The sequence below is a fragment of the Andrena cerasifolii genome, chromosome 5 (genome assembly GCF_050908995.1).
Source record: "Andrena cerasifolii isolate SP2316 chromosome 5, iyAndCera1_principal, whole genome shotgun sequence".
In the NCBI taxonomy this organism is placed as follows: domain Eukaryota; kingdom Metazoa; phylum Arthropoda; class Insecta; order Hymenoptera; family Andrenidae; genus Andrena; species Andrena cerasifolii.
Window position 1 is genome coordinate 6,119,329 of NC_135122.1, and position 25,087 is coordinate 6,144,415.

Below are 25,087 nucleotides of genomic sequence, written 5' to 3' on the forward strand. Positions count from 1 at the left end.
GAAAAGTGTATAGGAAAGTCGTTAGATGGTGAAAGGGTTGGTCGAGGGTTGAACGAAGGAAGCCGCGTTACTTGCAGGATGACCCGATAGCTCTCTGCCCCGCTTTTTTTCTCCCAGCCTGTTCAATGCAACGTTTCGACATTCCTGCGGGAAGTAATCATCGATTGATCGCGAGAGTAGCTGCTCGCCCGTGGCAGTCGTGGCGATTTACGGGCTCTAAATGCAACCTCCCGACCGGTGGCGCGGGGCAAATACATTTTTTGCTCCCGCGAATCCATCCTCATTATCGATTCGCGCGTCTTCGGGGACAGGTCTTGCGAGGCTCGATGCAGCGCCAGACAGTTTCGCTATTAAGATTTATTCGCGATTTTTCGGGGATTTCGGTGTGAAATGTCGGCGCCTCCTCAGTCGATGGTGGAGAACATTCGGAGTGAAACTGGCAGGGATATAAATGGAAGTAAAGTCCTAATGTTGAGTTATGAGCACCCTACTACTTACAAGGGAAGATTCCGAAACCGAAAATTCAAAAAATTCTGAAACTTTGTGAATACGTAGGGGATTTCCTCCTGATGACACCGCAATTTTTGTTTGCTGCCCAAATTCACTCTGAGGGGGTAGAATTGACCCCTGAATATCCGGTTATTTTCTGATTTTGGGTTATAAATCGTGAACTGTAAAATATTTGTTTTACCAAATGCTAGATCTATTGAAAAGAAGTAACTTTTGGCTTGAAACTTTTTTTCTATCTCTTACAGTTCGTAAGTTATAACACAAAATCGGAAAGTAGCCGAATTTTTAGGGGTTAATTTCACCCCGTTCGAGTGAATTTGGGCAGCAAACAAAAATTGCGTTGTAATCAGTAGAAAATCCCCTACATATTCACAAAGTTTCAGATTTTTTTTGAATTTACGGATTCGGGATCTTCCCTTGTTAGGCAGTGGTTTTTGTCGAAAATGAAGCATTCCTTTTTCATTTAATTATAAAGAACTACATTGAAACTCAGACTTGTTCTTTGGCACAAAGTTTGTTATCATCATAAGCTTTAAAAAGAAGCACGTTTGTTTAGTAAAAAATATGCATTATATATGACGCAACAGATGGAACTATAGATAATGCATATTTTTGGCTAAATAAAAATGTTTTTTGTTAGAGCTTACGATGTTAATAAATATTGTGTCAAAGAACAAGCCTCAGCTTCAATTTATTTCTTTGTAATTAATTGGAACAGAAATGCTTCGTTTTCTACAAAAAAAACGACTGCCTAGTACCCTTAAAACGACTGCTTAGTACCCTTAAACAGCTTGGAACTGAGAATCTGTGAAGGAATGACCGAAACCTTGTTCAGGGACGTGCGAAGCAATTCCTTTCCAAATTACTTCCTGCTGATCAGTTTTCGAAAACTATCTTATTACATAAACGGTCCTATAACTCTAAACCCTTGCTGAACCAGTCCCTCAGAAGCTAATTCTCTTTACCACCTCGGGTAATTTGCGACTTGGAATTTTCTCTGCCGTGCGTCGATGAGCGAAGGAATCTTGTCTTTTTCCCGGGGGAGTAAGGCGAACGCGCGAATTGAAAGAGGGGCTGGAAAACGCGGGAGCTTCCGGCAGGCTCCGCGAAACGGGCGATTATATTTATCTTGAAGTACACATCCGTTTCCGCGGGTAAGAATTGATGGAAAAAGTAGGCGGAAACGGGAGCCACGAGAGCTGAAATAATTTCCACCGTTTCTGCCTCGGGGAATTGCATTTGCTCGTGGCTCGACTTGCAACGTTCCGCGATCATTTCGGCGGAACCGTGGCGTTTGCCTAACGGTCTTTCAGGAGTAAGCTTTTCCCCTTTGTGTGCTCATCGGTGATATCGATTCGGGGGGAGGGATCTCGGGCATCCGTGTGTATCAATAGTGACGTTTCTCTGTTTATCATCGGCATCGACTTTCTGGGAGTTGGGGGAATAGCTCCATCCTGCTAGACCCGCGCATTTTCCGTGGACATTGGGAAACGACAATGCAAATATTAGATATATGCACAGGTTACAGGCGGTTTGCCTGACACCGCGTTCCGACCAGCTTAGTCGCACTTGCTTGGACAAACCAGAAGGTATACATATAGGGTGGATTTACCAATAAATGAACACGTGCCAGTGAATGGACATTTTGTATTAAAATATGTAAAATAAGTTATTAAAATAAGCAACTAATTAAATAGAAACCTCTTTTAATTTCTTGCTGCATATCCAATACAATTTTTGCAGCACGTGGAATCAATCGCGCTGCAAACATAATTTTATAAAAGTGTTCATTCATTAGCCTTGAGTGTTCATTTATTGGTGCGTTTGCCCTACATCGACGGGGCAGCTGGCAGTGTACAGAACTTTACCCTAGATATGCGTATCGCGTGATTCAAAGGGAAAAGGTGTCCCTGGGAGAAGTCACGGCTATCTCCAGTCGCTATGAACGGCTGTCATCAGCTCTAGGAAAATTATTTTCAAGCATTTCGCGTTCTATGGTATTATTGTAATATGCGAATATAATGTGGATTTATTGTACTTAAAGGCTTTGGTTAAAAAGCTAGAAACTTGAAGCGTTAAAATGCTTTTTTTAAACAGTTTTTGCGACCATTTTTCGCAGAGATACAGGCATTTAAAAATGACCAAAATGTTCGGAAAATTATAGTGCTCCTTTAATTTTGACGCGGAGCGAATAAAATGCTTGAAACGGCGAAAATTACTACACGAGGTTAATTACCCCCTTAATTACTCCAAATGAAAGGCGACCGATGAAAGAATGTTCGAACAGGGCTGCGGCTAAGCAAAGCCTCCGTTTCGATGGCAGGAATATCATATTACCGTCTAGAGTAGCAAGCGAGCAACCCTTTTCGCAGTAGGTGATCCTGAAACGAGATCGCCTCCGAAAGCCTCAAGATTTATACCCCTCGCGGTCTCTCGTTACTTCCTGTTGAACCGCGTCTCTCCTCGCTCCCTCTTTCCCTCGCCTTCAACCCTCCGGCCGACGCCCGGCGATTCTTCTTTCTCAGTTACCCTCCTCGGGAGTGAATATTTATGAAAGATGTAAATAACGACCGGGATAATTTTCTCGGGAGATCCGAGCTACTCTTGTTTACGACGGCCAGCCCTTCCCTTGGGCGCCTTTCCACTCCACGAACACCCTTCGTCCCCATCGTCCACGTTCTACCGCGCGTTCTTTGCGCTTCCTTCCGGGTCGGCTATCGAGACGCCGCACGGTGGGCCGGATTTAAAATTTGCCGCATTTTGGGTCTATTTTTTAGGATATCGGAAGAAAATTTGCGCCAAAAAATAAGGAAAAATTATTCCTTTCTAATGATGTATAATTTAATATTTTTTACATCTATTTATTTATTTATTTTTCATTTTTTTTAAACTTATTTGTGATAGAAAAAACATAATTATGTTTATTTGGTACCTTATTTAATGCCCTTTTCAGTAGTTTAAATGGAATGTTCGGAAAACTTTTTGTTTCCAATTTAGAAGCAAAAGTCGAATAATAAGTGAATGCAGCTAAATATTGTTTTGTTTAAATTAAAGACCATTTTTTGCGCTAAACATCATCTGCTATTAGTAATTAATGTAAATGATGTGTTGAAAAATAATTCTGAATATAGTGAGGAAATTTCTGAGATTTTTTAAAATTGACAAGGAATATCTTTCAAGTCTCAGCGAGTCCCAACTTCTAACCAATTGGAATATTTTCAGTACACCCTCCTCTACATGATTATGTAAAAACCACATCCTACTTCGTCCTACTTTACAAATTATTACTGTTTAATACGCATTCACTTATTATTCGACTTTTGCTTATAACTTGGAAACGAAAAGTTTCCCGAACTCATTTAAAATACTGAATAGGGTATTAAATAAGGTACCAAATAAACAGAATTATTTTTTTCTATCAAAATAAGTTTAAAAAAATTGAAAAATAAATAAATAAATTTATAAAATATTAAATTATACATCACTCGAAAGGAATAATTTTTTCCTATTTTATCGCGCGAATTTTCTTCCGATATCTTTAAAAAAAAAGACCCAAAAGGCGCCAAATTTTAAATCCGGCCCACTGAGCGCCGCCGCCGACGGACGTGCCCCCCGCTCCCGATGTTATGCGCTGTAAATGGACCGAGAAATGTTCCGGTAAAAAGTCGCGTCTGCCGCCCCCTCGAACGTTCACTTTCACGGTATTTCCGACGGGAATAGAAGGAAGAGGTAGCCGAAGAGTCCTCGTAGGGAGGTTACGAGCGCGCGTAGCTACGCCTCGGCCGATTAAACGTCCCGAGGCGAGTCGCGCTCGTTCGGCTTACGACGGTTTAAAAAAGGATTTCCCGTTCGAGAAGCAGCGCGGTACGTAATACCGGAATTAGAAACGAACGGGACATGCGCCGGAGCTTTACGAGATGCACTTTTCCCGGGCGATAGAAGCCGGGGGGTTGGCCGCGGGAGAGGGGTGGCGAAAGAGCAACCGGCAACGCTCGACGGGACGCGGTGTGATTCCGTGAGGAGAGACGTCGAATCCTTCGAAGGCACGAAATCACTTTAGCGAAATAGGTGTACGGAATCGCCTTCACCGGATTACCAGAGAGCTCCCTCCTCCTCCGTCTGCCTGCACCCTCTTATCCGGCTTTCTTGCTAGCCTCTTTTTACCTCTGTGGAGAGATGCCGACGAGGGGGAGCCTCTGCTGCGCCTTTTACGCTCGTTCAAGCCGCCGCAAGCCCAGCCGGGAAAGAGTGGCTCGCGGCTCGCGGATGAACAACCGAACCCAGCCCCCTCCTACCAAACGGACATGCCCCTGCCCCGAAAGAGTCGGCGATGAATCTCCAAGTTAACAACTTTTTCGCCGAGCGAAAGGAGCTGGTGCTCGCTGGTTGCCTAGCTGCTACTCGCCCCGCGAGCCAGGGGTTGGGGATGAAAGTCCGAGAACAAGAGATAGAGAGTCAGTCCGCGCGTCTCTAGGCCGGAAGGGTGGGGGAGCGGCTCTCTCTGTTCTCAGCTCTCGCTTCCCGTGGCATCGATCCTCCGCTCCTGCGATCTATTTCGTTGCTCTCGAAGAGATTGCCGTTGCGTCTGCATCGCTCGAGCCGCTCGCCGGTCCGCTGAGCGGTGTTATCAGGGCCTTTGGCCCAGGGGGTGTGTATCCTGGCCGTTTGCTCGCGCGCGCCGCGTGTGAGCGTAGGCGCGGGATTCTGTGGACAGAGAAGGAAAGACGGGGGCGGCAGGCGAGGGCGGGGTGTGTCTGCGGGTGCATTACGCTGATTGCTGGTCGCGGCCCTCTCCCGAGAACACAGCGGGCCGGGGAAAAGGTGGAAAGGTGGATGCTCTGCCTGAGGGACGAAGACGGCCGAGACACGACTGGCACGAGGGGTGAAAAGGGAAGCAGAATAAGGGCCCTTTCCGTTAAGTAAGTGAACGCTCGTATATTCCCGCCAGCCGAGCGCGCGCGGATTTTAATCCTTTAAATGAATGACACCGGTGACGCTGACTTGCCCTCTGATCCTCTCCCCCCGCACGCTCCAGTGGAGACACTTAAATCACTTCCCCCGCCAGCAACTCTGTTTTTCTTGTCGCGAGCCCTCGTCCTGGATGACTGTTGCTTCATGTTGTTTAAATATTTAAATCGATCAGTGACATCCTGTTGCTTAGTCGGTGCTTCACTTTTTCATTCAAATTCAAAGTCCACAGGGGCGCCAAAGGAAACTGGCGGGACGTTGGAGCATGTTTTTGGATCATTTTGCTATATAATATAAAAATTATCATTTTTAGTGAATGTTATAGAAAATGCATAACAAATAATGATGATGCGGTACCAAAATCCGGTGACTTCTTAATTTTTTTATGAAAATCTCGAATTTGTGCGGACCATATCAGAGGTTTGTCCCGAAATGGCACATGTTTTACACATCCTGTAATTTTTTCAAGTCGATCTGACCCTCTATTCATTCGCAAATACGGCAAAACCAAGAGAAAAAGATCGAGAAAAATGTAACTATGTAACTTTCGTGTATTGAAATTCCTTTCTCTCTTATTTACTTCTTCCATGACGCTTAAGAAAACTGTACATGCCCTGTCACGGACATTTATGTTTCAATTAATGTGTATTCGGGAAAAAATATGGTCTAGCACTCTGCGTGTTAATTAGCTGCCAATGTTCCCCCAGTTTACGATACTGAAATTTGTTCCTCGGAGTTTGGCGTGAAAAATCGTCGGGGAGACGAACACCAGTAGCGGGTAAGACGCTAATATCCGTGTAATTGCGTACGCGTCGCTTCGTCTCGCGACGGTGAACGCGGTGAACGCGGTGAACGCGGCGAACGTCAACGCGAACGGCAACTCATTATTCTTCTTGTCCTGGGGGCGCCTGCCTCCCTCTTCGCCTCCACCCGCGCTCCGCGCAAATAATCATCGCGAGGATTTCCCATTGTATTATTGTCTCTGCCGCTGAAACGATAAACTGCACGCTCCCGCGGGAACTGTGTCGCGTTCATTACTAATATATTCCCCGGGAACACAGTCCGGATGTAGGTAACAAAAATCTATGTCCTCTCGGCGAGCGGCTGCGCCCGCTTCCGCGAGATCCCGCGCGAGCTGACGCGCTTCTGGATTAAAACGACCCTGCTGACAATTAGCTTCAACAACTTCCCACTTCGGAGGAACATCTCGGCAACCTCCTGGTTCTCGCACCGCGAACGTTCGCCTCGGGGACAGTGCGGAGCAGCCGTTGGAAGAGCGCACGGCTCGCGGGAGGCGGTTAAAGCGAACCTTGGCCGAAAAAAATGGCAATTTCCGGAGGCAAGACCTAACTCAAGGAGGATTTCCATGGGGCGGCCAGTCGGCCAGGGATTACGAAAACTCGTTAACCGGCTAATGGCCTTAAATGACGAACGACGAGATTTTTCCTGGCGAGCGGGAGGGGAGGGGCTGAAACCCGAATCCCGTGATCCAGTTTTGCGCGGGTAATGTACAAGGCGTATAACGGTGGCCCCGATAGCCCGCCGGGCGATAGGTGGCGGGGGGTGGGAACGGGCCTCTAAAACACCACGAGTCGAGAGGGGGGTGGTTGAGTAGAACGAGGGGATAGATTATATGGGCACCGTGGAGGATCGATCCTTGAATTACGGCCACATTATGACTGCGAAACTTGCTAGGGCCGCACTTTCCAGCCTGGGGAGCGAATTAATCTACGAGAAAGAAGAGAAGAGCGGCTCGAACCCCGGAGCCGATGATTCATTTCGAAGGAAACGCGCTAGCTGGGGCCGACGGAACCGGGCCGGGGAGGTGGAGAAAGTGAGGGGAGTGCTTGAGAGGATTCCGGTAACGAGGGGAACCATCGACGTCCCTTCGTTCGTCGATTAAACGATCGCCCAAACCGCTGACATACGCTGGCCATTGTCTGTCGGGCTCTGCGGGGGCCATTTTTGATTTGTGCCTTTGATTTGCCCCGAACTTCCGCGCGAGAAATATCGTGGAAGCTAGCTTCGAGGGCCTCCGAGTATGTAAACGGCGGTGAGCCACGGTGGTAGAACAGTTGGGGTAAATTTAATGATCCTTTACTATTACACTAGCTAAGCCTGTAACAGTGCCCGCTAGACTCTCTGAACAATCTTCAAGAACTCACAGAACTCTCCCACAACTCTGCGGTCTCCAAAGACCCTCGCATTGGTGATTACTAAGCACTCATCTTTACACATGCGAACGCACACTCTCGAGCTATTCCGCGTCAAAACGGATAGGTGAAAAATTCAGTTTCACCGATTCTCTTCAAAATTACAGCATTTGTCGATAGCATTGCGAAAACAATTTTTTTATTAACTGTTCCCAAAATCTCTCCACTTTTTTGAAACAGGCATTTATTAGTTGAAGACTTAACGAATCGAATGGTATTTTTTCCAAGCCGGACTGGGGTGGGAACGACGTCAAATCACGATTTAAAACTTTGACATCGATTACTGTTAAGTTTATTAACAATAAACAAAATATTCTATATATATATTTTGAGAAAGCATTCCTTCAGCTTTAAAATGAACCCAAGACGGTGGCATTATCTTTAAAAATGACCGAGATATTACAGTTTAAGTGATGACGCGTCAGCCGATTTTGTTTGAATTTTCGAAATTTTAACATTAAATATTTCGAAAACTATTTGATATAGGCCGTTGAAATTTAGTATACTTTGTTTTTGCAAGGTTATTGGCAAATGCTGTATATTTGAAGAGAATCGGTGAAACTAAATTTTTCACCTATTCGTTTTGACGAATAGCTCTCTCGTAATCGCCTCTCCGACCCTATGGACTCTCGAAACCCCTTCAATACTTGCGATACTTCTAACTAAAACCTTGAGTTCTTATTATTTATTTATTTATTTATTTTCCTTGAGGTTATAAACCACAGAAACACCAAAAACAAAATAAAATAAAATAAAAATAAAAATTGAAGACGTAACTGAACAAGTAAACTTCAAAAGAAATTATTATATCCTACCATGTAGAGAACTCTAAGAACTCAGTTCAGACCTAAACACATTGATGTTCCGTGCAAAAATATCCACCCTGTCATTCTAATTATTCCCCAAAGTTCAAATACTACAAATTGGAGCTTGCAGAAAATAAGCTTCCAACGACAGTCAAGTAACTTCGCGATCAAGTAGTCGCGCCGTAGGAACGGTCAGCCTCGACCACGTGCGGCTGACTACGTATCTACTTAACCACTTAGAGACTCGCTCGAGGTACTTTTACCGCGGGAAACACCGTGCAGCCGGAATGTGGGCGAAATTGCGTCGGTCAGGGCGAGCGGGATGAAGGGGTTGGAAGCGAAGGGGACAGAATTGGGGTGGATTCAGGGGATATCCGAGTAACAAAGTGGGTCAAAGTAAGGGAATGTCGGGTGGCTAGTGGATTGATTGGCAACCTGTGTAACAAGAACTCAACGAATCCGAATTGTTACAGCCAATCGGGATGCACTTGAAGAAGTACGAGTGGGTTGGCTCCCCGGACAACGGAGACTGTTCCCTGTGGGTGAGGTCCGCCACCCTGGAGTTCGACGACGGATTGTGGCAGTGCCAGGTGACAGCCAGTGATTTCACCACGCAGGACGCGTTGGCATCCGAGCCGGCCAGGCTGGTCGTCAGAGGTGAACTTTCAGCTTAATTCCGCTGGCTCCCCTGATTCGATGAAAAGCGACAGTAGGGTACACAGCCGATCTACAAAACATCGGATAATAAGATATCAATTTTACTGCTGATTGTTTGCATTCGACTGCCATGCACTCTGCCGGGCGAATTGCCGCGTTCACCGAAGCCACCCCCAGTCGCTTTTCATCCCCATTATTCCCATTGTGCCGAGGTTAACGCACCACTCGCCTGGGGAACGGATACCGCGGCCCTGTATATTCGTAATACCGGCGCAAACTGGCGAAATTGAGTTGATAAACGCGGACGAGTATTTGCTAGAATCGGGGAGGGGGCAGATCTACTTTTATTTCTCTCGCGCTCGTCTAGTCGGAACACCGCGGTGCAGCTTGCCTGTAATCGAATTTTCATAAGAACATCGCGCCGGCGAGCATCGCGATCGATTGGTCCAACAAAGGCAATCGACGAGGACCAGTTGAACGCAAGGATTAATAATCGACGCTCCGTGGAACGTAGAGTCGCGTGTCTCCGGGTATCTGGCGGCCCAAATTAACCCCCGCCGATTTTCTGGTTCCAGTCAGCCCTCAGCGACCGCAGATAGAATACGCGGACCGTTTAATTCTACCTGGCAGCAACGTGACAGCTCGAGAAGGTGAGATCGCTACGCTCACTTGCAGAGCGCGATATGGGAATCCTTCGCCTCTAATTAAATGGTTCGTAATCGCTGCACTGTGTAGATTCCGTACAACTTTAATATCGCTCACCGCGGACCCCTCTCGCCTCGACCTTCCTACGGCGGAAGAAACGGACACGGACGAGAGTCGATCCCTAAACCGATCGCTGGATCGATCGCGGCTACGCTGCCCCGGGAAGGGCCGGAGTAATGGCGGTGGCTTTTTAAAAGAAACGCTTTGAACGCCCCTCGGAATTGCGTCGCTCGATCGTCGCCGCTCCTTTTCGAGATTGATTCGATTAGCTGGCACCGAGTCGATTTCGTCGCGGACTTTGGACAACTTAATTCCGGCCCGTGTCTTTCGCGCCGACATCCGTAAGGGGTGGACGGGCTTCCCCCGCAATCGAGCGATTGCCACTGTAATTACTTGGAGTTGCACGGGAATCGAACGACTGTCGGCTAAATACCCCCGCGTCTCGGTCGGATAAATCGACGAGCTCCGAGGACGAGCGTAGAAACGGATCCGATCTAATTTTTAAATTGAATCCTCCGGCGGTGTGCTCGCGACGGGAACGAGGGAGGCTTTATGAATCGTAACCGCGGCTTTAACGAGCGTCGGAAAGAAGCTGGACCGAGGGCTCTTGTCGAGCTCCCGAGCTATTATTCCGAAAAGGGACGTTATTCGCGTTATCCGTTCGTCGCGGAGGCACGCCGATATAACGCGAAGCGGTCCCGCACGTCTGTCTCCCTCGCTCTCTCATTTGCTGGAAGCGACTACGGTTAGTTTTCCCTGCGCGAACATCCTGGCCCGTAATGCACCTTGTGGATCTTGCCGATGGTAGCGGCGCTGCTCTTGCTGCCCATGAATAATCATGATCCATTCCGTGCCGGGTATCTAGACGAAGTTAAGGAGCTACAGGGTGGTTTGCTTGCACTCCGGAGGCGCAGGAATAACAGAAAGCCCGGGCGACGTAACGAAACGGCGGGGTAACGGCTCGGCGCTGGATGATAAGCTACGCGAGAAATGTTAATTAATTTATAGGCGAACAGAGCGGTGCGGCCTCTCTGGATCGCCGAAACTTTCACGCGGGGTCGAAAGTTTCGGGCAGCGAGCGTCGCGTGCCGGGGCAGTCTGCGAATCCGGGCAACCTCTCTCTTTCTCTCTCGCTGGGAATTACCCTAATTAACATTGCCTGTGGACACGCGCAAACGATTCGATTATTGTCGGAGCGGATACACTGGTCCCGTTTGCTGCTGCATCCCTAACTGAATTTCGGGGCTCCTACGTCGCGGACTCTGTCCAAGGGTGGGTCGCTGAAAGTGTCGGTTGAAAGAGTGGAGTCAATGAAATGTGACCAGCGCCTCTTGCCGTCGTTTGTATAAATTCTTGTCGCGCGGTGCTTTGTTCCCCGAGAGATACGACTTTGAGAATCTATTGCGCGCGCGCCACTGTTTGTTAAAACTCGGACAGGCCAATGGGACCGGGTCCGTCGAAGGGAAAGTTATGACATCGGAGCGGAGGATCCTCGCGCGCATTCTGCATCGGGGACGCTGTTCCCTCGCGAGCTCGCGTTATATCCTCCGAGGAGCGACGGAAGAAACAGAATCCTCGCTCCGGGGCTCGAGACACTCGGTGGCTGCTGAGCGGAGAGGCAAACTCCGGGATGATTGCCTGCTCCGATCTTTGGTTTCGCAGCGCGGCAAGAAAGCGAGGGAAAGGGAGGGCGGGTTTCGCGAGGGTAGGGGCGGTTGTCGAAGGAGAAAGGTCGAGGCGGGAGCGAGCGAGATGGGTCGGCGTCCGTGGGATTTCACTCCGCGCAGAGTTGTTACAGAGCGGCCATTGGAAATGCAAATTTTCGGGGGGGTGGTTGGGGAAATGCGCGCAGGTACGTGGGCGAGACCGAAGTGAGGACCTTGAGGCCCCAGGTAAACTCCACGGAGGTGGATAATCCCCGCACTTGGGCAACCTACAGCGTCTGCGAGATTATGGCGGAGCACTCGCGGTACGGGCAGCCGATTAGGTGCGTCGCCATTCATCCAGCCTACACCAACCCGACCATGTCCTCCAGCACGGAAGTGAGATTCGACGTGCGTTGTGAGTACGCCTATTTTATTCCTATTGCGCCATAGCTGCTGTCGAAAAAGCTTTCGTAATTATGGGATTCGAACCTGCGATCTTACCGGAGATCTTTTATTCCGAGCTCCCCTTTATGTGGGCTCCTGACAATACTGTCCACGCCCGATGTTCGACTGAAACATTTCCCTCCGCGTTTGCAACGCCTCAACGGGTCGCACCCGCGACTCAGCAGCGTCCGCTGGATTAGCGTCGGGGGGAAATTAATTCCCGCGAACTAGTTTAACAGACCATATCGAGTTACAGGAGACACAAACGGGAGTTAAGCTTGCCGTAAAGCATCCCTCATTATAAAGTCGCCCCGTTACGTTCAAACAGTGCTTAACACTAATACGGATCAGTGTGGAGGATTAATATTTAAGAATGATCACAGTATCCTCTCGGCGAACAAACTTTCCCCCGTTCCTCCGACTCTCCAACTTTTTTTAACGAGATTCCGCGGAGTTTGGGTACGATCTGTTATCAATCTCCGTGATTCCGAAACATCCGCGTCAGTTCGAATCCGCGAGGTCCGCATTTTAGCGCGCCTCGGCGCGCTAAAATGTAGCGTGAGATTAAAATCCTGCGCGTATCTGCTCCTCGCGCATCACAGACCAAAGGAGAGGCTTTCAGCGTACGGAGAATACTTTCTTCTCCCGTTTTATTCGCGAGGTATCTTCGACTGGGGTGCAGAGCGTCGTATGTTATTCCGCTGATTCAAGCAGCGTGAAACGTGCGCCGCGTTTGGAACGGAAAGAAAGGGCAGCACGCAGCGCGTAACGAGAGCAAATGAGTACAAATGACATCGATATTGCGGGAAATGGGGGTTGTTTACGGGCGGGCTTGCTCGGGACGTAGTTGCTTGTGCCCGACACGGTCATTTGCCCCCCGGGAAAGAGGCCGAAAGAACATCCAGCGACGAATAAATCGGTGTTAACGACAGGCCGACAGGAAAGCTGCGTGTGCAGCGAGCCAACCTCAAACCCTGCCTCCTGCTAACGTTCCCGGCTACCAACCCCCCCCGCCGAGCAGCAATTTAACTCTGTACACAGGGGCCGGCAACCGCGAGCCCTCATCAATCTCCCTCAAAACGCCGCGTCCTGACATCCTGCTTTTCGACCTTATCGACAATTCGAGCTCCGCTGCATCGTCCGACAATTTTGAATCGCTTTTTACGAAACACCGCGGCGCGTACACCGGTGACTGATGGCCCGGGCGGAATCGATTCGACCGCCCCGAAACGGACCGCCTGGGCGAAACCGAGGGAAACATCCCTCTTGCCCCGTATTAGAGTTCACCTCCGACGATATAGTTATCGATATCAATTGCAACGGGAACGCGAGCATCGTATCGACGTGGCGAGATGAAAAATGGAGTCGAGGTCACGGCTGCACAAAAACCTTCGGAGGGGAAGGATGCTCCGAAACGTAGTGATGTTCCTTTTATTCCTGCTGTTGTGTCTTCGTTAGTTCAGAAATAGAAGAAGGTTGCGTTGGAAGATACTTTACGTTCCATTTCATACTTGGTACTGATCTGAACGCAAGTGACTAGGAAATATTGCAGCTTGATCAGCTGTAGCTAGATATCGTTTATATTAATTAATTACTGAGAATATTAAATCGATGTGGTACGACTTAGGTGACCGGTACGATATTGGCAACCCTCCCCTATTAGATACGCTTTCGATAGAACGACTCCCTCGACGAGATATTATTACCAGAGTACTCTCATTTTTAACCCCAGCCGGGGGTGCGTCGGACGGTCAATCGACTCTTAAATAACGGCTAGGATTATAAATACTCGAGGTAGTTTCCTTTCCTCCCTTTAATGCTCAGCACGCAATTTAACCGCGGCGCACAGTTCGCCAGTAATCAGATTCCCAATCGATCTCGGGGGGTAGCGACGAGCGAACCGAAATTTTTCTTCTATTAATCGCTTCCGTGCCCCTCGTCCTGGTAATTCGTTCCCAGTGAAATCAAGTTGGAGCTCGAATCTCGGGGAGGGTCCCTCCGGGAGCGGTACGCTGCCAGACGCGTGCGGCGCGGTTTACAAGCGTCGCGGAAACGAAGACGCCAGGGGGTGGCGGCTCGTCTCGTATATTGATTAGGGGCATTAGTGTCTGGGAGTTTTTCAGCGGGAATTGAAAAGTTCGCCTGGAAGCACCGGTGGATCCGGCAGCCGATCGGAACGCTCACGGGAATTTTGAATCATCCCCGGTCGCGCCATCCACCCTCGTCCCTTACCCGGACCTAACGCGAACGTTTACTTTGCCGCAACGACGACTTGCACTTCGTAGGTGCACTCTTCAACGAGAGAGCAGCTGATACGAATGTATCGCGGCTGCTCGGCCCTCCGTCCAACTTTCAGCCTCCCGTGAAGTGGCGATAGAAGGGTTGCAACGGGAGATGCGAGCTTTTCCGCGCCGGGAAGCTTTTTTAAAATTATTCCTTTCGTTGCAAACAATGGTAATTTCTGCCGAGCGTATATTTGCGAGGGTGCAGGCTAGTTAGGGTGTCCCTTATAATACTGATTTTTTTAAATTTGATAACACCCCTTGCGAAATTTTTTTTATTGTTTTTCCTTTAATAATGCAAGTTCGTTCGCATAAATTCAGCTCGATCAGATGAGATTTTACCCTGCCACAAGTGAAAAGGAACAAATTAAAAAAAACTTCTCACAGTCAATTATTTGTATTTGTATTTGTATTTTTGTTTTTCCTGTGTTTTCACACAGGATGGCGTTTCAAGCATTTTGCTTATATTGCCCAATTAGTCATTCATTTTTCCCTCCTCTCTCCTTCGGGTCCCAGCAGCGGCAGCGGGAGAAAGGTGGTCTCCCATCTTTCCCCAGTACACCGCCCCGTGATGCTTAACTTCGGTGATCCAACGAGAACCGGTGTTTTCCATCACGGCTACGGCCGCTGGTCGCGGTCAATTAAAAAGTCGAATTTTAAGAGACACCCTAAGGCTAGTGTTCGTAGTAGACCGTAGAATTCTCGTAAGAATCCTGGTGGCGGGTGCCCGAGGACTCAAAGCTAACAGAGTTACCCTCGGTTGCGTCACCGTATCTGATACGAGTCGGTGCATTGCATTAGCGTCTGCCAAATTGAGAATTTCACTTTGAGGAAGACAGTCGTAACGAAGTTCGCTGAGAAAGTTACATCTTTTCCTGTCGGGGCGGGCGGAGCAGAGGGGGGGCGAATTTATGCACGGGGTGGATGCAGCTTCGAACGCGCAGCTGACGCTGGAGTCCGACGGCGGCTATTCGGTGAACCGTATTCCTGGCAGTCGTTCTTCGGATAAACTTCAAACGCCTCTGTTTTTACAGGCGCCCGGCGACGGCGGATCGAACAAAGGGGCAGGGGGGCGAAAGGGGCGAAGCGAAAAAGAAAGGAAGAGAGTTTCGAGGACGCTGTAACGAACATTTCGCGTCTTTTGTGCCGCGTCAGAGGAATTTCTGTTTCAACGTTTTCGGAGGGAATTTTCGCCGCGTACCCACCGCGTCCCCTTTAATTAAGCCATCGCGCGCGAATTCGTTAATTAACTTTTATCCGGAGTATCGTCGGGAACAGAGCGTCGTTCCGTGGAACACTGGGAACGCAAGGGCGAGCATAATACAGCGGGACATATTTGAACGGATTCAAAAGTGTGTCGGAGTCGCTCTCTCTCTTTCCAGAATAGCTGGCCACACACGGGGAGGTTTCCCCGCGGTCTTCATCCGTCGCGGACAAGCCTGCGAGCAAAGTCCGCGGCGGATCAAAACTGCAAATATCCACTAACATACGGCGAAAGTTCACGGACAAATCACGTTGGATAAATCGGTCACAGATAGAACTTTAAAAAAAATTACGATGCACGGCACCTAGATGCGATCCTTAAAAAGAAAAAAGATTTTTTCAGAAATGTGTTATAGCTTTTGAGTAAAAAATTTCCAAAGACCACCCTTTTTTCGGCCTCCTGACTGAGCATGACCCCTTAAGTCCGCCGACTTGAAACGCGACGGATGAAGACCACGAAAACCTCCCCGTGTGTGGCCAGCTCGCCTAATAAAACTGTGGATCGACGAGAACCGCTTTGAAGTTGGCCCTTCGGTCGCAAATTTCTCCCCCGTTCCCGAGCCTTTTGAAAATTTATCGCCCCGGCCCTCCACCCACCCGCGCGATAATGAATTTGTTTCGATCAACGTTGCGCTCGTTTGCTCGTAATTTACTGGCACCGATGCTGATCGAATATTCATGAAGCTTTGTTCGGCAACGAATACCGCCGGCCTGCAGAATTTATTGAAAAGTCCAAGAGAGACCGGCGCGATTTATGCACCGGCCACGTAGCTTTCAAGCGTACAGCTGACGGCGGCCAGACGTGTTCCGCCACGGTCTTCGGTAAACTTCCAAACGGCCGGCGCCCCGATACCGCTGCAACCTGGAAACACCGCGTCCAGTCGGACTGCAAAATTTTTCCTCCAATAATCGATATCCCCGCGTTCCCGTTTCGTTTCATCGGGCACGCGTCGATAATCGAATTCGCGGGGAATCACGGCGGGACACCGGCAAACGCTGACTGTCGTGTCAGCTATATTAATTTAACACCCTCGGAGCGATTGACCCGGCTCGCTTCACTGTTAGCAGGCTTTTCACGACCGAGATGCGTCCCTCACTCGGCGGTGCGTATACTCGCGGGTGAGTGGAAGCGCTAGTGCACCGAGCGCTCGTATTTAACCGAGTCCTAAGTCAGATCCGATTTCAAAATTAGCGACGATTCGGAGTTGCCAATCACACGGCTACGTGCACGCTGGCCAGTGATGGGAAGCGCGAGGAATGGAGTTTGGGGAGGCGAGCGAAAGAGAAAACAAAACAGAATACCTCCGCCCGCTCGGAACAGATGCGGAGGCTTTCCCGCGGAGGAACACGCTGTGCAACCACACAAATGGGGGGCCTCGGCGCACACGCGGAGGTGGCCAGCGTCCGCACCTACACCCGCAACCGTTGCCCGCGGACGGCTTCCTATGAAGCGCCGACGGCCACGGTAAAAAGGGTAATAGAGGGGAAAAGAGGGACAGTGGGACAGTGGGTTGGAAGCGGCGAACGGCTAGGGGGCGGAGGGAGGGTGGCTGAAATTGTGAATGGGTCAGCGAGTGTTCGTTCGCGCGTATTTCGGAATCATTGTTACGTGAAATGAACAGCTGCGCAAGCTACTGCACTGGCCATAGAAACGACGCGATTCGATTCCAGGGCATCCCGCCGGCCGGCCGAGTTTTTCATCCCTCACCTCTGGTCCGCCACTTTATGCTTTCGCGCCTGATACGTGCTGGAGTTTAAACGGATCAGCGACAATGCTTCCTTGGGAGAATAGTTGTGTGGGAGGTACTAAGGGCGCTGCTAGTTCATCTCTCTTGCTACTGGGGTGGGAGACGTGAGGGTGGTAATAAATTACACTTCTTAATAAACTCAACAAAGAAATATGGTTTATTTCAACACCAAAAACTGCTTTGGAGAAAATATCGAGCGGACGAACAAACAACTGCTCTACACGAGTCCTTCTAACCGAATGCCACCACGGTCGCGTTCCTTCCAGAATCGCAGGAAACGCGTACCGCGTGCACTAATTTGGGAAAACCCCGGGCCCTAAGAACAAGGGAGGTTTCGTCCAGGCAAATGAAAACAGCTGTATGTCGTGTCTGAAATCAAAAACAATACAATTTTCTTATAAAGTCGATTTTTCAGTACAGATCGATCCTATGGAAACAGAAATCGCGTTCCGATTCTTTATTATTTATAGGTGCACTTTTTTTCGCGCATTTCAGCTGATTTGAAAAGTAATCTATTCCTTGCTTCTCACTTCGTGATTATACTGCTATATTTACCAATTTTTATTCTTGATATTACACTGTACTTTGATTTTGTTGCATTGCAAATTGTTGGAAACAAGCACTCTACAGGTGATACTCCACTGAGGCAACGCCAGGCAACATGTCTCATACGACGAGTGGGACAGTGATTGCATGTGTTGCATGCGAAAAAAAGATGCGACGATGTTGCCGGTTGCCAGAAAGTTGTCTCAGTGGAATCCCACCTTTATACTTCATGAGAGGAAGACCGCATGTTGTAGGTACGCGTAGCGAGCGAGTTTACACGCATTCGAGTTTCCTTTGTTCTACCTACGGCGAGAAAAACGTGCACTACTTAGTCTTCAATGAATTTAACATACCCACAGTTTGAACCGATTTCTTCAAGATCCATCCTTTACCAGGCGATTTTTTCCTGAATCAATTTTATATCTCGCGATTCGAACCGATTTGAGAAATCGATACTTTCCGAAGATATCAGCAACCCTAGCGGGCACCAGGAACGTACCAATCGATACTTGACCCACAGTTGTACCTTGCACCTTTTCCCACCTACTCAGTCGACCCTTTAATCGATCCATTAAGAAACACGCCTTATCTGCTCGCAGAGCTCCGCGACTTCCAGCAAGTCTGTGATCCTCCGCTAGACCAGACACTCGGCTAAACAAATAATTAATCCCGCAACCGAGTCAGCCTCGCGCGTTCAGCGAAGTCGCGTCCAAAGGGCGCAGCGTCCGCGGCCGGCGCTTCGTGTATAGTTCACCCGTCTCTCTAGCCGTCGCTCTTTGGGAGTTGGGTAATCGTATTTCCAAGTCTGAATAGGAGCTTGTTATTTTTGACCCCCGGGGAAATAGGACGGGGGCGAAATTATTAATTAATACAGTTTGGATTTGTACACCAACATTAATTAACCGTCATTCGTGACGTTTCTCCGTGGCCGGCGAGCAGTTTCATTGGTTTAAATCAACAGGGTGAGCTCGGGGATGAGACCGGCGGCAGGGAGAGAAGCGCGGAGGGGCGGAGCGTGGGCAGAGGAGGTAATTGCGTATTAACGCGGTAAATTGTTTTCCACGCCCGTTGCTTCGAATCGGCAGGAGGAGAGAGGCCCCTTTGTCGAAATGAAAGCAGCAACTGGAAACGGGCGAGCGCAACTTTCGCGGAAGTTTGCGCGGCCTACGAGACGGGGGGATCCGTCGAACAAGCCCCTTTAAACGGGTAAATTGCATTCAACGAAAATCGCAACATTTGCGCGCCGTTTCAATAAGCATTAATCAAACGCGACGCCCCTCCCCGAGTTGCTGGGAAAAATCGAAACCATTCAGGCTGGGATCCATCCAGCCCGCTCTCCCGTGATGATGCATTGTTCTGGCAACGTTACAAACTTCGCCCTCCTCTTCTCAGCGATCTTTCATCGTAGAAGACCAATTAACTCTTTTCACCCCGGGGTGGGAGTCGAGGGTTAATCGATTCGCTTGAATTCGTCGATTAATCGAGGAGACAGAGGAATGGCCGCGCGTTTTTTTTTTTCCCAGGCGCCCTAAACGCGCGCCAATTCGCCAGGACACCAGGATTCAGCCGATGCAGCTCCGTCCGATCCACCTCTTCATCCCCCGACGCTTGAAACGGCCGCAGGATTAACTGCGCGCGGACGTAATTGAATTTTTTCGCCAGCCGCGGCTGACTAATTATCCCTGGCAAGGAATAACGAAACTGCCCGAGAACCTCTCCAACTTTGATTCATTATTTCGAGCCGCGGTCCCCGGCGCTTCACGGCGAACGCGTGTCCCTTTGTTATCCATTCCATTATCGGCTTCCCGCTGCTTCGCTTCTTCTTTCACGCTGGCTGGAGCGCTCCCGTCTTCGCTCCAATCGAGCGCGAGAACACTCGCGATCGGTTGGGTTCGAGCATCGATGCGTCCCGAGGAATATTTTTAATTACGCGCTCATTAACCAGGGATTTAATCTGAAAACTTGCCACGTTCGCCTGCCCCCCTCCCTTTCCATCGCCGGGGAATGTTTATTTTGCGCGGTGTGATTAAAAACGTGATAGCGATGCTAGGTGGCGATTCCGCTTAAATCCTCCCCTTTGCTTCGTTTGTCGGAGGACTCTTTTTAAGGAGGGAATTAATCTCGACGCCTTGGGGCGATGCAGGTGTCGACTGCGATCGCGGAAGTATAATTAAAATCTCGTCTTCTGCGGGTGGGGATTGTGGGGAGGGGAGAGTCCGGAGGAGCGAAGTACAGCGAACGGTGTCGCGACGGTATTTTTCAGACGCCCCCAAAACGCGACTGGTTGGAGTGCCGACTGGTCAACTGGAAGAGGGTCGGGATCAGCTGGAGATACGGTGCCTGGCCGATGCAAATCCCTCGGCCTCGATCCTCTGGAAGAGGACGAAGAGCCTCGGTGTGACGGAGGTCGCCAGCATAGGGGAGACGCTTCTGTTCTCGCCGATATACAGGAATCACGCGGCGGTGTATATCTGCGAGGCAACCAACACCGAGGGTGAAAGCAACCCCGTGTCCGTTCAAGTGTCCGTCAACTGTAAGTGTTTCCTGCCCTCGTTTCCACCCTCGCCCTTCGGCGAGCGTCCTGAAAATATCCGCGATTAACGCCCACGAAGGTGGAATACCTCGACGGTCTGTTAAGAAGGCACGGGGTGTCTCTGTAAAAATAGCGCCCGGGGGGAGGGTGGAAATGGGTTAGGATAAAGGTGTTGAGCAGCTTTTTGCAACACCGCTTTGGATCACCTAGGAGACTAACAAGGAGGGTATTTTAAGTGTCCGCCTCCGATCATTTTGAGTTTTGGATATGTTATAGAGGACCGAAAAATATGAAATACGTGTTTTTTTATTTTTCCCTGTTTTCATATTTGCAGGGTGAAAACTGCGTTCAAAGTTAGGGGTGGAAAATCATTTTTGTGGAATATCTCGAGAACTATTAGAGATAGGGGGATAGTGTCAATGGACGAATTTTGTGTCTTTGAATGCGAAATATGACTGACTCACCAGATTTTCAAAAATCCATAAAAATGATTTTCAACCCTAACTTTGAACGCAGTTTTCATCTCCCAAATATGAAAACGGGGAAAAATAAAAAAACACGTATTTCTTATTTTTCGGTCCTCTATAACATATCCAAAAATCAAAATGATCGGGAGCGGACACCTAAAATACTCTCCTTGTAAGTAGTAGCATACCTCTCGTGGGCGTACAGACGAGTATAAGTCAGATTTATTAGTTTTGCGGGAGGACACTTGGAATATTTAAAGTGTTATGTAAGATCGGGTGTTAAATTTTAGCCGTGAAAGTGGATGACATACGTCTCGTCCCATTGGACTTTCAAAATAGGCTCCGCACTCGAAAGAGAATTATTAGGTTGGCAAGGATGAAATTTGTAGTTAAGAAACTTTAACAGCTTATTATTTGACATTGGCTTAATATTTTACCGTTCTGTTTTTTTTGTTAGAAAGTTACATATCTCGCCTGTTTAAAGAAATCATTGTAAGCACCACAATATGAGTGCATACTTTGATGAACAAAATAATTCCTTACATTTGTAAGTTGTCAACCAACTTTGCCTGTTTTTCTACAAATTTCATCATTGACGACCTGATACAAAGTTTGAACTAAATTTCAAATTGAGCAAAAGAACGCACGCAATCTCGCTCTCGTGACCGAGCCGAGTGCTCGGTTATTCAGAGCAGTAGTCTCTCGTATCTTGACAACATTCGCACGAATCTGTTACGTCTCCATTCATTGTATCGTCTCAATCTCTATATCTCAATAAACCGGAGTTTTCTCAAGATTTTTGAGTTCTCTCTATGCAACTGGTTTGCCCGCCCACCAGGGATATAGTCTAGTGCTCAGTAGATCCTCCGATTTCCATGCAGATCCACCGACGATCAGCTCGGTGGGGCCGGATCGCTTGACTACTGCGCTGCTCTTTTCCGGTGCCTCGTTCGAGTGCAATGCCGACGCCACGCCACCAGCTGAATACAGGTAAAACCAGCGGCCGACGAAGTGTTAGGAGTTAAATGCACTCGCGGTCGAGATTTAGCCTTGGAATCGTCACATAAAACCGCTAGCTAAAGAATCGTAGAGATTGCTCAGATCCCTTAAGGGGACATTCTCATTAAAATTTATCAGAAAATCGATTTATTTTTTTTTTGCACATATCTATATTACAGTATCTGAAGAATACTCAGTAAAAGTTATATGACAAAATTCGTAGCGTACAAGCAACGCTTTAAACGGCTCATTTGGAAACGCGATGTTCCCAAACGGTAGCCAGCGTAAGAACAGAAATTATGAACCACTTCCAGAAATCGTGCTGGCCCTTTCTTTGTAACGGAATTCACTATCGTATCAGCCTTCGATCATAAATTTTAGAGGTCATACTTCTTAGTTATTAACATTTTTAGGCGTAAAATTACTCCTTCTTTTGTTTGTGTTCAAACGTGCACCAATTTTGCTTTCTTTGCCTTCTCAAAGGCTGATACGATAACGATTGATATAACATACAAGAATCCTTGTTTTTCTCCTCTTTTTGTTACGGCAACGCACTAAGCACCACATAGAAATCAAACCACCACAGGTAGCAAACAAAAATTTCATATCCTCGAACAACGAATAAATAAAGGCCATAAACTCTTTCCCCTGCAAGTTGCATACTTTAAAAAAAATCCTAAAGCTCACCTATGTTTTGCTCGATTTGATGAGAATGTCCCCTGAAGAGACTTCCAGTATTTAAACGCATGGGGCTCTGCAATGCCCACAGGTTTTAAAAACCTCCATCGCGAGTCATGAAACTCGGAACACCGCGCTGGAATTGCATTGGATCGCGCGCGGTAGCCCAGGGGATGGAAGGCGCGTGGAATTGAAACGCGACGGCTGATGTTTTCTTTTTTGTTCGTCGAACCAGATGGGCCCAGATCTTCACCGACGGCCGAATGCCGCTGGAATGCGGCAACGGGCAGCGGTTGATCCTGACGAACGTGACGTACGAGCAACAGGGCCAATACATATGTCTCGCCTCCAACAAGATCAATGGCAACGTCCGAGAAGTTAAAAGCGACCCTGTGTCTCTGCAAGTGGTCGGCGCGCCCAGGGTAAGGATGCACGACCGCGGAGAATTGACGTACAGGCATCCGCGGCCGGCGAAACTGCGGGCGATCTCTTTCGACTGGAGCGTCGCGAGTATTTCAGAACGTTGCGCTGCACGAGCATCATTCGCATGGAAAATCCGCTGCAAGTAAATCGATCGGGCGGGAGGGGAGGGGGCGAGTTAGCCGTGTTAAAATTTAATCGCCCCGGAGCCGCGGCAAATAACGGGAATCGAAAAGCAGTCTGTTTTTCCGCATCGCGATTGCCTATAATCGGTTACACGCTTTTATCGCGGAAATCGATGTAATCGGAAAACAGACGATTCCAATCGGTGAATAATTAATAACATTATGCTCGGTCGCGCAGACTGTTGACGCGCAACACACACGCGAGAGCTTGCCGTTGCGTCGCGGCGTGTTTAAATGCGAAATGAAAAATCTACATTTAACTCGCGCGAGGGAAGCTAAAAAATACAGTGGCATAAAACGTCATTTCCACGACGAGCTGTCGACGCTTGATCGCCTCTACAGCGCTCTCGTTCACCACTACATTTCGCCCCTCCCCTCCCTCCGTGAACCCGAGCGGCACTTGTGGTTCGCGGATATTTCGCGGAATAGACGCGGAAAAATTCTCTGTAGAAGTGTCAGCTCCAAAGTACTTTGGGGGAAAAAGCGTTGTAGTTCGGGAGAACTTTTTTTTTTCTCTTCGTAAATCGAATGTCGGTAAATGGAAACTGAAGCGAGTGGTGATCGAAAGGGCGTCTGCTTGTGGGCTTGAAGGAGGCGAGGACCGAGGAGTATTAGAGGGAGATTTAAGGACCAAACGTGTGTCGTAGGTGGTGAAGCCGACCGTCACGGAGAAGTTTGTCGTCGCCACGACCGAAGGGAACCCGGCGAAATTAGAGATCAGGCTGTGCTCCGACCCAAAGCCCCGGCTGGTGGCTTGGGAATGGGGCAGCACCAGACTCCACGCTGGTTAGACTAGCTCTTCTTCTAGCTCTACCGCCAAAAGTATTCCAGTCTTTGGTTTGCCCTTTCAGTTTTTCTTTTACGTACGTCTCTTCTCACTAATTGGCACTCGTTATTACTGAAAACCGGTACACCGGGCGATTAATTAACTGGAGCAGCATCCCTTTAGCCGCGAGCTCCCCCCCGTTTTCACCGCGTCCTCCGGGGCCACCCTTCGATCCATCGTGCTCTCGTCATCCCCGAGGAGAACGCGTCTCATACCCTCCAGCATTGTTATCGCGTCGTGACCATACCGTTTCCCCCAAAAGGGACTCTTGCGATCCTGCATGCAACCAGTGAAACCGTTCCCTGACTTCTGTTTCGTTCGTTTCACCCCCCTCGACGTAATCCGCTAGCAACCAGTGCGGTGGTTTTCAGAAACTTAAATTGCGCGCCGCCAGTATACAAATCGAATGTATTGAATCAGAATTATTGCTTCTTCGGGTTACATGATGATAAAAATGCAGGTATAAAAGTAACTTAAGGGAGGAGTCTCGTGTGACCACAATAAGAGCACGTGATTTTACTGTTTTCGTTTCTAGAACGCTTCCGATAGCCTGCGAGAAATAAAGAAAGAAAGGATGAAATGTGAAAGAGCAATTTATTTTTCATATTTTTGTTTCTCTTCAAAAAAAAATTGAGCGCAAATTGATTCTGAAAATGGCCAATCTGGCCGCGCTGCTAGTGACCTCAGAGCGCACGGCCACTGTATCGCTGAGGATGAAGTTAGCCAGGTCTGACCACCGCACGTTCGCAGGTGAGATGCTCCAGTCGCGTTATCGGGCGTTGGATCTGGAGCCACTGGCGGTGGAGGATTGTTACATAGCCGTTCTAGAGCTGACCAGCACGGTGAAGGAGGACCAGAGGCTGTACCACGTGATCGTGGAGAACGATCGAGGAAGCGATCGCCGTTCGCTGATGCTGAGAGTGGAGGAGCCGGGGCAGGTAATTATGACGATATTTCTCTGCGGAGCGGGGGTGAGCAGTCGATACGGGCGATGTTCCCAGCGGATGCCCCCCGCGTGTCCCCGCCCCCACTGTTTGGCGCACAGTGGCCCCAATTAAATGATCGTTGCAGCCGGTATTTAATTAAAATGGCCGAATGCGTAAATATCCCGCGCGCGGGACGGGGGAGGGGGCGCGCCTCTCTCGCCACCCACTTGCCGAGAAGCTTCTTCTCTCCTGGCCCGCTGCCGCC

General features: G+C 48.9%; 1 protein-coding gene across 4 annotated transcripts in view; it reads left to right on the forward strand.

Moving 5' to 3' along the window:
• LOC143369411 (kin of IRRE-like protein 3) overlaps window positions 1-25,087 on the forward strand; it is a 137,883-nt gene that overhangs the window by 103,346 nt on the left and 9,450 nt on the right. For all 4 annotated transcript variants that reach the window (XR_013085402.1, XM_076813291.1, XM_076813292.1 and 1 more), the window contains exons 3-10: window positions 8,971-9,154; window positions 9,730-9,865; window positions 11,712-11,920; window positions 20,052-20,321; window positions 21,670-21,778; window positions 22,701-22,887; window positions 23,718-23,856; window positions 24,647-24,834. Coding sequence is in view for 3 of the 4 variants with exons in the window: in XM_076813292.1 (XP_076669407.1) it covers window positions 8,971-9,154; window positions 9,730-9,865; window positions 11,712-11,920; window positions 20,052-20,321; window positions 21,670-21,778; window positions 22,701-22,887; window positions 23,718-23,856; window positions 24,647-24,834 (1,422 nt within the window). In the remaining variant the exon portion in view is untranslated. The remainder of the gene's footprint in view (window positions 1-8,970; window positions 9,155-9,729; window positions 9,866-11,711; window positions 11,921-20,051; window positions 20,322-21,669; window positions 21,779-22,700; window positions 22,888-23,717; window positions 23,857-24,646; window positions 24,835-25,087) is intronic.